Raw genomic sequence first — 15,680 nt, 5'->3', positions numbered from 1 at the left:
TATCACATACACCAAAACAAAGTAGTGTGTGGAAGAAAATGACATTGCAAGTAAAGATTACTAACCGGAAAACCCGAAAAAGGGTAGAGTGCATTCTCCGGGAGAGGGAAGTCTGGGCCACCCTACTTGGGCTGCTACCCCCATTAGCAGATCCTAGATAAGGGGAAGAAATTCACAATTGTGATTACCAATTCACAACAAATTTAATCTCGAGGCACTTTACAAGACCAAGAAATTGAAAATAGATACAGAAATATATAATCCAGCTGTGTAAACAGATGTAATTTAAGTTACAAACACTGAGTTTGAGCACTGAATATCTGAGGAAGAGGAGGATATGCCTTTGAGTCTTTGACTTTGCAGCAATGTCTAATGGGTAAGCATGCATGCAGTGACTGTGGAATGGAAAAACTCCCTTCTAACAGGAAGAAATCTCTTGCAGAACCTGGCTCAGTATGAGTGTCAACATTTTTGATTAAATCCACAAATATTCCAGTTGCATGAAGTTTCTGATCAAGAGAAGATGTCATTTGTTCCACTGTATGAAAAAGCATCAAGGCTGTTGAACGCTTAGCCCTAAAGCCATACTGACGCTCAGATAGTAATTTATGCTCACAAAAATGATTAGTATTTTCAGACGGTTATAAGCGTTTTTCAAGAATTTCAGAAAATTGTGGTAACAGTGACACAGGTCTGTAATCACTGAAATAATGTCGACCTCCTGATTTGTACAGTTCAAATTACTTTATCTATTTTCATTTTAGTAACACTGTTTGTCGTGTTACCACACCTAACATTAAGTTAGCAGTAAAGAATTATAATTCTAAATGTTATCATTGTTTTATTTACAAAATAAATGCATTTAAATATTTCAATTTCATCCAATAATGTTAATAATTACTTGTTAGTTAGTTACTTACTTACTTACTTAGTTACTTACTTACTTAGTTACTTAGTTAATAATAATAATTCACTTGATTCCTTTGTGTCAGGTAGGGACATTTTTAATGGTTGTTGTATTGTTCAAAAAAACAATACATCAATTGGAAGTGTGATTGTGTTGATATGGGAAATAATTTAATTTAATTTTATCCACCACATAGGCCAAATTACTGAAGCAACACCGCTGGCTTTACTTCAAGAACAAGTGGAATCTTCTAGAGCTGAGTATCATCCTGCTGAGCTGGAGCGCTGTGGCTGTTTTTATCCAGAGGACCCTGCTTGGAAACCGAGACATGACCTACTACCAAAACCACAAAGACCAGTGAGAATTACTTATGAAATAATGTTTTGGTGTTCTATAAAGTTAGTAGAGCTGAAACACCAGTGTTTATTATCATCTGTGATTGTTAAACTATTCTGTTTTAAACCCAAGGAAACTTAGGTGCTGCTTTTAATAACCTAGCCTTTTCTGTCTTTGTAGATTTGCCAGTTTTTATAAGACAGCAACGGCTGATTCAATACTTCAGTATTTAGTAGCCTTTCTGGTCCTTCTATCCACGGTCAAACTGTGGCACCTTCTCAGACTGAACCCCAAGATGAACCTGATCACGGCTGCACTGCATCGAGCATGGAATGACATATCAAGTTATCTGCTGATCATCTTGATCACGTTAGTGGCGTACTCAGTTGTGGTGAGTATCTTGCTGCATTACCAGGACTTTCATCTTTTCCATCATCACTCTTGGCTAATTATATACACTGGCAAGAGGTTTTTTATGGTCTTTAGAGATGTAATTATAGTGCTGTGAGCGTCGGTAAAAAGTCAGCCCAATTCTCCAAAACTTTCCCTATCCAAATAAACATTAGAGATGAAAAGATTGAAATAAGTTATTTACTTAACTTTATTTCCAAAAGTTTTGAAATTATATTTGCACAATACAAGAGCTGATTGTAATTGAGTTACAAAATGAGCAAGGCCCATTTCACATTTCTGCATCATTCCATTAAAAATCTGCCATCACGGGTGTGAATCCTACGGTGCTGGAAAGGTCCTCTGGGTTCTATCAAGACGATCGTGTGCTTTTATGTGTTATCACCTCTACTAGTGATAACACATGAAGGTTGACTCGCTGTTTTGAGCATGCACAAAGCTTCTGTATGGAAGCCTCATTTGCTCATAATTTTATTAGAAGGAAATGAGAATCCTGGTCAAATGAATAAAGGCATAATTATACCAATGTTAGGGTTAGGGTTCCACATAGAGGTCAGTATTTGTTTTGCACCTTGTGGAATAGGGGTTTTGGAAAAAACAGTTTACCGAAATGCAGAAAAGTTGAGTTTTTCATGAATCTTATTAATCAATGAAAAGGGAGTACACAGATGGAAGAGAAAGAGAGGTGGAGGAGAGGTTAATAATGATATTATATATATATATATATATATATATATATATATGTGTGTTTTTTTTTTGTGTTTTTTTTAACCATTATTACTTAAAGTAATACACTTGTTAGTATCCAACTTCCGTACAGAAAACCCCCTCACTTGCATTCACAAATACTGCTGGTGCTTTGTCTTTGACAACAAAGCTGAAAATACCGGTTTGCCAGCAGTATTGTGATAGGATGTCCATTAAGGAAGCAGCATGGAGAAGCTAAGTGTTGATCTGAAGACTGTAATAGGATCACGATGGCCTTTACACTGAAAGGACATTTTTCCAAAACTGGTCTGGGTCATGGAGAACATAGATCTTAATTTAGTGTGAATGGGGCCTGACCGATAAAATCAAAGGAATCTTTGTTTACACATGACTAAAACATGCAATTTGAAATTTAATACATATTACAGAAATTTTTAAAAGTTTTAACGCTTTAGTCTGAATATCTGGAAGCTAGAAGTTACAAAATTACAACTCATACTTTTGTTTGTAACTTATGGTTTATTTGTACTTGTCTGTTGTGATTTAGGACTTTAAAAGTGCAGTTTTGGTAAATTACTTTTAAATAATTGATTTTATGAGTTTATTCTGGCTTATGTGTTAATTTTATGGTTGTCATCTTTTCAGAGCAATGTGATTTATGGCTGGAAGATTTCATCCTACAAATCCTTTATAGATTCTCTTTTAACCATCATCAGTCTGCAGATGGGTATTTTTAACTATGATGAGGTAAATGATGAGATTTATTATTTATTTTTTTACTTATTCAGACATATTACATTTATTAGCTGTATTTTTTTTATTCATCCTTAATCATTCTTCGGGTTCAGGGTTAGACTAAAATTATAGCAATTATTATAGTAAGTATATCATTGTACACATTGTTCCCACCCTGACAAATTTCCCTCTTCGGGACTATAAAAAGAAATATTGATTTATTTTATTTTATACATGATCAGTATGTTTTTTACTAGTAACAATTCAGACCAAACATAATTTTTCTAAAATATAAAATCATGTTTGCTCACTCCTTTTGAGAAGTAGGCAGAATTAATTCAGATTCCTTCCTGAATATATTATTTTCCAGGTGTTGGACAGTCACCCTGTGCTTGGTGGATTGCTGTTTGGCTCCTGTATTGTCTTCATGACGTTTGTGGTTCTAAATCTCTTCATATCCGTGATTCTGGTGTCGCTAAACATGGAGCAAATGTACCACAAGGTAACAATACTTTTATTTATTTTTTATTCTTTACTTTTTTAACAATCATGTCTAGTTTTGAAATAACTATGTCTAAGTTTTAATATTGTAAAAGTAAATCATCTTGTCACTAAACAACACCTTTTATTGTAGCACTGTATAATTCAATTCAATTCAATTCAATTCAATTTTATTTATATAGCGCCAAATCATGAAACATGTCATCTCAAGGCACTTTACAAAATCAAGTTCAATCATATTATACAGATTGGGTCAGATTATAAAGATTGGTCAAAAATGTCCTATATAAGGAAACCAGTTGATTGCATCAAAGTCCCGACAAGCAGCATTCACTCCTGGGGAACCGTAGAGCCACAGGGAGAGTCATCTGCATTGTACATGGCTTTGCTGCAATCCCTCATACTGAGCAAGCATGAAGCGACAGTGGGAAGAAAAACCACCCATTAACGGGAAAAAAAACCTCTGGCAGAACCGGGCTCAGTATGAATGGTCATCTGCCTCGACCGACTGGGGTTACAGAAGACAGAACAGAGACACAACAAGAGAAACAAAAAAGCACAGAAGCACACATTGATCTAGTAATCTGTTCTACATTAGATGGTAGTAGCAGGTGAGCCGTCTTCTCTGGATGATGTCACAGTTAACAGAACGCCAGACCAGGTGTACCTACTATGAAGAGAAAAGAGAGAGAACAGAAAGTTAAAGCAGAAATGACAACACATAATGCATAATTGAAGAACAGTAGAACTCAATATAGTGAGAAAATTAGATCCTGATATACTCCAGTAACCTAAGCCTATAGCAGTAAAACTATAAAGGTAGCTGAGAGTAACATGAGTCACTAGTTATAATTTTTGTCAAAAAGAAAAGTTTTAAGCCTAGTCTTAAAAGTAGACGGGGTGTCTGCCTCACGGACCAAAACTGGGAGTTGGTTCCACAGGAGAGGAGCCTGATAGCTAAAGGATCTGCCTCCCATTCTACTTTTAGAGACTCTAGGAACCACCAGCAGACCTGCGGTCTGAGAGCGAAGTGCTCTGTTAGGAACATACGGGGTAATCAGAGCTCTGATATATGATGGAGTTTGATTATGAAGGGCTTTATACGTTAGAAGAAGAATTTTAAATTCTATTCTTGATTTAACAGGAAGCCAATGAAGGGAAGCTAAAATTGGAGAAATATGATCCCTTTTGTTGATTTTCATCAGAACTCTTGCTGCAGCATTTTGGATCAGCTGAAGGCTTTGAACTGCATTTTGTGGAATTCCTGATAGTAAAGAATTACAATAGTCCAGCCTTGAAGTAACAAATGCATGGACCAGTTTTTCAGCATCACTCCTGGACAGAATGTTTCTAATTTTGGCGATATTCCGGAGGTGAAAAAAGGAAACTCTGGAAACCTGTTTAATATGGGATTTAAATGACATGTCTTGGTCAAAAATAACACCAAGATTTTTTACTTTATTACCAGAGGCCAGGTTAATGCCACCCAGATTAAGTGATTGGTTAAGAAGTTTATTTTTTGAGGACTCTGGCCCAAAGATTAAAACTTCGGTCTTGTCAGAATTTAGATGCAGGAAATTTAAAGTCATCCAGCTTTTGATGTCATCAAGACATGACTGCAGTCGAAGTAATTGATTGGATTCATCAGGATTTATGGATAAATATAGCTGAGTATCATCAGCATAACAGTGGAAATTAATCCCATGCTGTCTGATAATTTTGCCTATCGGAAGCATATATATAGTAAAGAGAATTGGTCCAAGGACTGAACCCTGTGGTACTCCACAGGTGACCCTAGAGTTTGAGGAAGATTTATTATTAACATGAACAAATTGGAATCTGTCTGACAGATAAGATTTAAACCAGCCTAATGCTTTCCCCTTAATCCCTACAGTATGTTCAAGTCTTTGTAGGAGAATATTGTGATCAACTGTATCAAACGCAGCACTGAGATCCAACAGGACAAGTATAGACACAAGTCCATTATCTGAGGCCATGAGAATATCATTAGTGACCTTCACCAGAGCTGTTTCAGTGCTATGATGAGCTCTGAAGCCTGACTGAAACTCCTCAAGTAGGTCATTACTTTGTAAATGTTCACAAAGTTGATTAGCAACTACTTTCTCAAGAATTTTAGATAAGAAAAGAAGATTAGATATAGGTCTGTAATTTACTAACTCATCTTGATCAAGAGAAGGTTTCTTAAGTAAAGGTTTAATAACAGCTACTTTCAAAACCTGTGGTACATATCCATTTACTAAGGATAGATTAATCATGTCTAAAATAGTGCCACTGATCAAAGGGAATATGTCCTTAAACAACTTGGTTGGGATTGGGTCTAACATACAGGTAGAAGGTTTAGATGAAGCTAAAATTTTAGATAGCTCAGAAAGCTCTACTGCTTCTAAACAGTTCAAACACTGCGCAGATTCTAAAGATTCCTCCAATGCTGCCTCACTTACTGAGGACGAGGTAATCATGTTTGGGAGGATGCCAGTTATTTTATTTTTAATGGCATCAATTTTATTTATGAAGAATCCCATAAAATCATTACTACTGAGAGCTAAGGGAATGGATGGATCAACAGAGCTGTGGCTCTGGGTAAGTTTGGCAACTGTACTAAAGAGAAATCTAGGATTATTTTTATTCTCTTCAATTAATGATGAAAAATATGCTGCTCTAACTCTGCGGAGGGTCTTGTTATACAACAATAGTCTGTCCCTCCAGATTAAGTAGGATTCCTCTTGGTGTGTAGAGCGCCATTTTCTCTCCAATTTCCTAACATTGTGCTTCAAGGAACGCAGCTCTGAATTAAACCAAGGAGCCAGCTTCCTGTGAATAATCACCTTCTTTTTCAAGGGAGCTACATTGTCTAATGCAGAACGCAATGAGGAAGTCACATTGTTAGCAAAGGTATCGATTTGTAAATGGGAAGAAACAGCAATGCTGCCATCTACAGGGCATTTCTGCAATACTGAGGATATTAAAAAGGGGACAGACTCTTTAAGTTTTGATACAGCATTATCCGATAAAAATCTACTATAATGGAACCCTCTTTTGGGGGTGGAGAACTCAGTTAGATTAAACTCAAATGTTATTAAAAAATTATCAGACAGGACAGGGTTGTGAGGAAATACTGTTAATTCTTCACAATCAATGCCATATGTCAGCACAAGGTGTAAAGTATGGAGCCGAGAGTGCGTCGGTTCATGCACATTTTGAGCAAAACCAATTGAATCTAGGATAGTTTTAAAGGCTACACTAAGGTTATCACATTCAGTGTCAACATGGATGTTAAAATCACCCACTATAATAACCTTATCAGTATTTAACACCAAATCAGATAAGAAATCTGACAACTCATCCAAAAACTGAGTGTAAGGGCCTGGTGGACGATACAAAACAACAAACAGAAGAGGTTTTATTGCTTTGCAGTTTGGATGAGGGAAACTGAGGGTTAAATGTTCAAAAGAACTGTAGTTATTAATTGGCCTAGGACTAATTAATAAATCAGACTGAAAGATAGTTGCCACTCCTCCTCCTCTTCCCACAGATCTGGGAATGTGGAAATTTGAATAACTGGAGGGGGTAGACTCATTTATACTAACGTAGTCCTCTTGTAGCCAGGTTTCTGTGAGACAAAACAAATCGATCTGTTTATCAGAAATCAATTCGTTAACTAACAAAGTCTTTGGAGGGAGAGACCTTATATTTAATAGACCACATTTTATTATTTTATTTTTAGGTTCAAGGTGAACCATATTGATTTTTATTAGGTTTTTATGATTTGTTCCTTTTAGATCAGTTTTTGATCTGTTAAGTTTTGGCCGTGGGAAAGACACCGTCTCAATAGGATAATGGATGGGTAACAGTACAGAAGCTGCAGAGAGGTGTGTTAAACTACGGCTCTGCTTCCTGGTCTGGACCCTGGATTGTCAGCATTTAGGAGAACTAATAAATCCGGCCAGATTCCTAGAAAGAAGAGCTGCACCATCCAAAGTAGGATGGATGCCGTCTCTCCGGATCAGACCAGGTTTTCCCCAGAAAGTTCTCCAGTTATCAATGTAGCCCACGTCGTTTTCTGGACACCACCTAGACAACCAGCGGTTGAATGATGACATGCGGCTAAACATGTCATCACTGGTCAGATCAGGCAGGGGACCAGAGAAAATTACAGAGTCCGACATAGTTTTAGCAAACTCACAAACCGAAGCAACACCAACTTTGGTGACCTCTGATCGGCGTGACCGGGTGTCATTACCGCCAGCGTGAATAACAATTTTGCGGTATTTACGCTTATCCTTAGCCAGTAGTTTTAGGTAGGATTCTATGTCGCCTGTTCTGGCCCCTGGTAGGCATTTAACTATGGTCCCTGGTTTCTTTAGTGCCACATTTCTTATTATGGAGCTGCCAATAATTAAGGTCGGCTCCTCGGCGAGATTGTCGCTCAGAGGGGAAAATTTATTAGAAACGCAGATGGGTTGGTGGTGATCTGGGGTCTGTAATCTAGAGCTATGCTTCCTACGAACTGTCACCCAGCCAGCCTGGTTACCAGGCTGCTCGGGTGCTACTGCTTTAGGTTCGCTACGTGAAGTTACTCTATGCGGCTCCGCGCTAGCAAAAGAGCGGCTATCAGCTGGTTTTTCAACAGCACGGAGCCGGGTCTCCAATTCTGACACCCTCGCCTCCAAAGCTACAAAAACACTACATTTATTACATGTACCATCATCACTAAAGGAGGCAGAGGAATAACTGAACATCTGACACAGAGAGCAGCAGATAGGAGACTTAGTCAGGGACGGAGAAGCCATTATGAGGCTAAGGCTTGGCTAGCGCTAGGCTAACGCTAGGCTAAAGCTAGGCTAACGCCCTATTATCACGCCAAAGAACAAACCGTGTGAAACACGAGGAGTTCCCAAACGTGATGAGCAGCCACAGACAATGTTTTAAAAGTGCTTATGTTTGGAAACAGATGTTACAGCAAAGAGATTTAAAGATAAAAAGCGAGAGAGCCTGGAGCAAAGCTCCGTCGTTCACACAGCAACAACAGGAAGTGACACAATACGCCTTACCGCAAACAGGAAGTTTAACTGATTAGTAATTGTTAGTCCAACCTGTAAGAAGTTAGGAATGATACATTTACAGACTGTGAAATAAATTGATTGAAGCGCTTCCCACCTCAACAGACAAGCATGAAAGTGCACTAAAATTTAAAAAGCAAAAAAACAGTGCAGGGGGGAACTCAAAGAACAGAGCTGAACCGGGCCCCATTACCATTGTCCTGGTACCAGACAACCCCTGTTTTGTGGAAGAAAAGCCGGGCATTTTGGCAGCAGGTCATTATGGTGAAACTCACCAGTGTGAACCAGCTACTAATCATGAATATGGAAAATTACAGAACTACTTAAATCTTGAAAGAATTTAAGGAATGCATGCTCACAAATAAACTCCTGGTTATTATTTCTCCACCACATTATGCCATTTAAAGAATTGCTTCAGTTGCCCAAAGTACATTTTTCATCCAAAATATTTCTCTTTCGCAAAGAGAATTTCTGTATTTATAAATTTCTGTATTTTCTGTGAACACATGACTCTTAGATCTTCTGTTTTCCATCAACCTTTCCTTGCCTTTTTTTTACCGAAAAGGTTGTGTTGCTGTGCTGGAAAGCTTAATGCTTTGTGATTTGCCGTTCTTTTCTTGAGAGGTCATAAATAATTATTTTTTAAAAATCATTATAGCTACAATTGTTCGATAAATATAAAACTTGTTTAAAGAAAATGGAAAACATTGAAAAATGATAGTGGATTAAAATGGGTTAATGATGAAAAGGGACCTAACATTTAAAGAGGTCACTGATAATTGATTCAGAAAGTTTTTTTTATGTAAATCTTTAGAAATTATTTTAAATACATGACTGCTTTAATAAAGAAGACTCACAATAAAACATTTTTTTATGTTAGATGTTTTCACACAAAAAGTCAAATCAGATAGTTTTAATTTCAGCAGAGACAGAGTTATTGTGTGAATACTGGAGCCACAGCCCCTGATTCAATTAAGAATTTCAAGTGCTTTCCCATTCATATTTATATTACTACTCTAGACAAGAAAGACATGTAGGCTATATATATATATATATATATATATATATATATATATATATATATATATATATATATATATATATATATATATATATATATGTATGTATGTGTGTGTGTGTGTGTGTGTGTGTGTGTGTGTATGCATTTATATGTTAAGAAAACGTGACATTATTCCACAAGATTCACTTTTAAGCAAGCCCAGAATATTGTTAGGTGGAATAGTTGAAGAAGAAAACATAGCATTTCCTGAAAGGTTCTTTTGGCGAGTACAAGTAAGTAGAAAAATAAATATAGGCAATTTGTTTTTCACATCACACTCAAGAGTGGATAAAGTAATAACTTTTGTTCAAATCAAACCAGCAGAACGACCAACAGAAACAATTATTGTGGTCCCAACAGCACTTTGCTGTCACTGCATTTATCTTTAATAACAAGTATTGGGGTTCATTAGTAATGCACACAAGAGAACAGCAAAGTCAATAAACACCACCTTGGAGAAACAGCAAGTTCGAAGTCTGATTTCTGCCAAACTTCACAATGAAATGTGTAATAAGCACACAGGTTCACAACCTGACCTGCATTATTGATGCACTACTGGCTGGGAGGTTGTGGGATAACAGGATAAACTGCAGTTGTCCCCAAATGGAAACCTTGGTGTTCTAACATTGGAAACACATCTATTTGAACCAACAAATGATTTTTTAAGGTAAAATTGTTGATAACAAAAGTCCACAAACAACTCTTAAATTGCAAGGTTTTTGTGATTTGAAAAAATTAGACCATGAGAAAAACTTGCCAAACTAAAATATACATTGGAAATATAAAAACAACAATGCTTTATCAGCCAACTTAAACCATTGGACTAATGTTGCAATTAAACACATTTTGATTCAATTTCACCATTTAGACTTTATGACATATTACTTGCCATGATTTCTGCTTAATCAGATTATTCAGAAAAGGTTTATAATACATGCATCCTTTAACCAAAACCTTAGTTTGCATTACTAAGATTTTAGGACTAAAAAGGTGTGTAAAAAAAATTACTTTTCAATAATATTCTATTATTTTTTTTAATATGACTGTAAATAATGTGGTTCATTCCCTGTAATCGTCTCCTAAGTGAAATCAATTATGTGGATTAATTACACACAGGCTGATGTTTTCAAGTCTTTATTTCTGTTACGTAGGATAATTTCCCACTTACAGCTAATAAGCACATTACAAAAACAGAAAAATGGCTTTAATTAAAAGCATGTTTGATACCTTCTTAGAGGTTATTTTCAAAATGTTGTTTCAATCTGTCCAACACGGCTCATCAGAATGCATATTCTAATGGCACACTGAAGAGGGTCATAATACATACTGTAATAGCTGGATAAAATACTGGTCAACCAAACATTACAAAGACTAGACATTTATCCAGAACTGATGAAAAGACAGCAAAATGCTCTGGAAGTAAAGGTAAAGTAGGCAAAAGCAACACTGGAGGAGCATGTTGTGTCAGGAACAGAGACAGAGGACCCAGATGTCAGCCAGACACAGTAGATGACGAGGCAATTTGTTAAAAAGACAGGCAATGGGTCGGAACCGGGATGACTGAGTCCGTTTTCAAAAAACAGTCCAAAGTCAAACCAGGCAATCAGAATTGCAAGAATCGTCCAGAGCAGAATCCGGGAGCAGAGTCAGGGCAAAGATTGAGGTCCGGTAACAGGCAGGCAAAAACAGGACCGACAGGGCCAAGGCAGGCTCAGAGAATCCAGGGACAGAAAACAGGTCAGGTAACAGGCAGGTAATCAGGTACTACAGGGATCAGGCTGGCTCAGGTAATCTGGAGGCAAAATCGTGTCAGATCACAGGTAGGCAGGCAAACAGAAAATGCTGGACTAGACTCACTGAATGGCTCGAAATAATCTGGCAAAGAAGAGAAGGTTGATGTGGGTATAAGTAAGGGGATGAACAGGTAACCGGAGTTAATAACTAATTAACTGCACATGTGGAACTGATCTAGAGGAGGTTGGTGACTGGAAGTAGACTGAACTGATTGGTTAATGGCTGGTGACAGAGGAGTGACAGGCTAAATGAAGAAAAGTCCAAAACTAAACTAAACCCAAACTGTGACAGGTTGAGTGGCCCCTGATTTGTATGTTTGGCGCAAAAAACTAGATTCAGCAGCAGAACTCTGTACCAGCAGTGCAATATGTTGGCGGCAGTACCATGCTCTGGAGTTACTTCTCTTCAGATTTCACAAGATTTTTATTTATCAAGGTGGATTCAAATTTAAAAAGTTCTAAACACTAATCAGCTTTGACCCAAAAAGTAAATGGACTGAATTAAAGTAACACTTTTCTAGTCATACTAACCACTCAAAGCGCTTAACACCGTAGCAACATATTTGTCCAGGGATATGCAGATCTGTAGGGATCCTGCGGTTAGGCCCAGGGGCACATCGACATGTGGCAGGGGGATGCTGAATTCAAACCAACAACTTTCAGATTGCGAGACACCTACTCTTCCCACTGAGCCACAGCTGCTCAAAAACATTCAAGCGTCGGCTAGAAAGCTGAAGATGGATTTTGTTTTCAGCATCACAAGAAGTCCAAGGAGTTTCCATATCGGTCAACACTGTTACCTTGCAACTATAGGAGGCCAAACCAAGTTGTGTGTATGTTCCACCCATGCGTGTTTGGGTTCTCTCCAGGTACTCTGGGTTCCTCCCACAGATCAAAAATGTGTTTTAGGTTAGTTGATCTCTCCAAATTGCCCATAGGTGTGAGTGCGTGTACATCTAGCATACATGTAGATCACCTAAAGAGGGATGTAGACACGACATGTCCTCAAAATTTCATAGCGTGAGAACATCTACTGGGCAGAGATGCCCAGTAGATGATAGAGATACCAAGTCAAGATGTGGGATGCTAATAGACTCAACCGAGGAAGATTGAATGCTGAAATTGAATTAAAATGGAGCTTAAGAGTGTGCACACTTATTCTACCAGAACTCTGCAACAGTTTTATTTTTTGATGAATTTTTGTTTTGTTTTTTTAGTTAAATTGTATGTTGGTAAAACGTTGCAATACACTTTAGATTAAAACTCCATCCAGTTGTTGATGAATGCAAACAAAAAATACAAAATAATAAAATATGAACAAACAGGAAATATTAATTACAATTTACTCCCTTTTTGCAAAGCTTTTTGTTTAATTGGTATTTGTTCCCACATTTCTACTTTTGCTAGATTTCTAAACTCAAAAATCTTCAAGCAAGAACATCTTCACTTTTTATGTTAAACTCTATTCTGGATAATTTATATTAGCAAAATGCTTCTGAGCCACAAAGAGCTCTCTTTCATGTTTATGATGAGATCCATTGAATGCCAGTCTTAGGTTGTTGCTGGTGGTGCAGCACTATCGCATATTAAAATCTTTGTTGTGTAATGCGGATTTTAATTGCAGCTCTCTGGACAGTCTGCCTTCATGCACATAACCTAATCCTGAAGGCAGAGTTCACAAGAAAATCAGCATAATTATTACCAGTCAAAAGTCCCAAACATCATGCTGAAGTCAAGCAGTGGCAAACGCTCTGAAATGTGTCAAGTTATATAACCCTAGCTGTTTTTTTCTGGTAAACTTTTAGTCAGGCTTTATGAAACTGTCTCTGTTGTTGCTTCTATTTAAAGAAATTATAGCACATAGCTCATTTTTAGAGGTGTAGATCAGACTTTAGGGATTCAATGTTGCCTAATTTACCTAATTTATAACACACTGGTAAATCCCAGGGCTCACTATTGTCATACTTTCCAATTAGATTTTACGCTATTTTCAAACAATAATATGTCAACATTTGTCAATAAGCAGAATTTTAACTATATTAAAAGCATTTACACAAATGTCCCACTTAGGAATGTGCCAAAATCATAAATTCAAATATGTTCAATTGCAACTGATCCGCTCTTCAATTAGACAATCTAGATCATATCACAGCTCAGCTCTGAGGCTTTTGCACGCGTGTGTGTAGGAGGCACAACTAAAGGTTATCTTCTCAACCTAGAATTTAATAACTTTTTATTGACTTATACTGTTTAAATTCAAAACTTAACTCAGATTTTAAACATCCGCGTCACAGTCTCCAGTGCTAGTGTTTCCATACAGTCTAACTCAAGATCAATGAGTACAAATCAAAGATATTGGTCCAAAGTGCTCTTCAGATGGTTCATGCTTGAAGGTCTGTTGTGTCAAAAGCGTCTTTCCAGTGTCTTTTCATTCCTTTGAAAGTGATTTTGATTTTTTTTTTTTTTTTTGTCTTGTCTGTCCCAGCCCTCTGAAGAAGAAGAGATCGTTGACCTCCTGCTGACCAAACTCTGCAACCTGTTTGGCATCAGATATAAGCGTGAAAAAGGCCCCGTGGAGCCTGATGAGGAGGGCAGCAGCAACTTGACCCTTAATAACAGCAAGGCTCTTCTTGCTAACTCCTCAGCTGATGCCAACATTTATCAAAAGTCTGACTACTAAATAAACACTTAACAGTTTTCAATGTAAAGACATTACGCAATAATATCATCATGCTAATTTGGTCCCTCCTGTTCTGTTTTTACATTTTGCTTGCATAAAATATTTCAATGTTTTGCTTCCAAACTTGCATTTAATCAGTGCTTTGATAAATTTCTATGTAAATTAGGCAAACTCTAATCTATCATATGTGCAAGTTGTCTTTTACATTACATCTAATAGCTGCTTATTCTCCTTTCCTTTACTATTGTATCGTTTCATGAGATCCATTGGATTTTAGTATAAAGCGGCAGAAACTGAATATTCTAATCAATGAGGGGTTCAATAAAGCTTATCAACAATACTGCTGTCATTTTTTGCCAACACCGAAGCCTGAAAGCATTTAAAATGACATCTCACTCTTTAAACCTTCAGTGATAAACAGTGCAGCAGCTGCTTTGTGCAGGATTTGAATCACCTTATCTTTGTCCGTTTTCCATCCACTGTGCAGAATTCAGAGTATTTCCCAGCAGATTTGTTTGCTAGCTTTCTTTATTTTCATAGCAATGACAGTATTAGTTTACTTTAAAGAAAACTCGAGAGCTCAATAATTAAATCAAGCGTTGTGGTGTGTTTCTTACTTTTTTCTATACAACTCAAAATAATAATCAAAATAATAATCAAAATAATAAAATGATGGTGTAGAGTTAGAGTCTAAAGTTATTTATTATCTACATATGTATGTTCCTCAACATTTTTCATATTAAAAGCCCAGGTAAGAAATGTGTAAAATGCTTTAAAGTAAATGTACGTCTTGTTCAGTGGCATGATCTCCCTCTGAAACATTTTGAATATCATTAATTTAAACATTGAAGAAATGTTTAATTTAAACACAACAGAAAAACTTATTGGCACCTATTCAATTAAACTTTGTCAATAAAAGGCTTTTAGATTTAGATTGGCATGTAGACGGTGGACAGCAACCTGTGGCTCCAGAGCCCTGTGTGGCTATAATAAAACCAAATAATACATGTTTTATAAGTTATAGTGGCAATAATAAAGAGTGACTTTAGAATGTCTGTATATTTTATTTCAATACCTGAATAGAAAATGTACAACAGAGGGGCACCAATAGTTCAAGGCTTTTAAAAGTAATTAATGTTGTTTTGCTTCAAACTTGGTGCTTTATCTTTTTAAGTGGGATTTATCATTCTCCATTTTCCGTATTTACTGAAAACGTTCACTTACCCGGCATCGTTTTATTGAAGTTAAATGTTTACTTTTGGTGTAAAATCTGAACATAGGAACGCATTTTTGTTCAATTTACTCAGATTTTAAAATAAAACGTTTTTCCTATAAAATCTATGTTTTTAGTGGCTAATGACATATTTTATTTTGTAGCAGCAGGGTCAATAGTGGCTTTTTGAATTGAAAAGGTTGCTGACCCCTGATGTAGTTGGTGCCTCCAAAATGCATCTCTTTGTGGTCTTTC

General features: G+C 36.8%; 1 protein-coding gene across 1 annotated transcript in view; it reads left to right on the top strand.

The window, feature by feature from the left end:
* The window catches only part of LOC118563560 (polycystic kidney disease protein 1-like 2), a 31,373-nt gene extending 16,821 nt beyond the window's left edge, over window positions 1-14,552 (top strand). Inside the window, exons 18-22 of the mRNA XM_036138648.1 lie at window positions 1,104-1,264; window positions 1,424-1,634; window positions 3,008-3,109; window positions 3,468-3,599; window positions 14,018-14,552. Of these exons, the coding sequence (XP_035994541.1) occupies window positions 1,104-1,264; window positions 1,424-1,634; window positions 3,008-3,109; window positions 3,468-3,599; window positions 14,018-14,212 (801 nt within the window). The 3' untranslated portion in view covers window positions 14,213-14,552. The remainder of the gene's footprint in view (window positions 1-1,103; window positions 1,265-1,423; window positions 1,635-3,007; window positions 3,110-3,467; window positions 3,600-14,017) is intronic.
* The last annotated feature ends 1,128 nt before the right edge of the window (window positions 14,553-15,680 follow it).

This window comes from Fundulus heteroclitus, chromosome 7, assembly GCF_011125445.2.
Source record: "Fundulus heteroclitus isolate FHET01 chromosome 7, MU-UCD_Fhet_4.1, whole genome shotgun sequence".
NCBI classification, from domain to species: Eukaryota; Metazoa; Chordata; class Actinopteri; order Cyprinodontiformes; family Fundulidae; genus Fundulus; species Fundulus heteroclitus.
The sequence above is the reverse complement of the archived record's forward strand: the minus strand, read 5'-3'. Positions and strand labels throughout refer to the sequence as shown.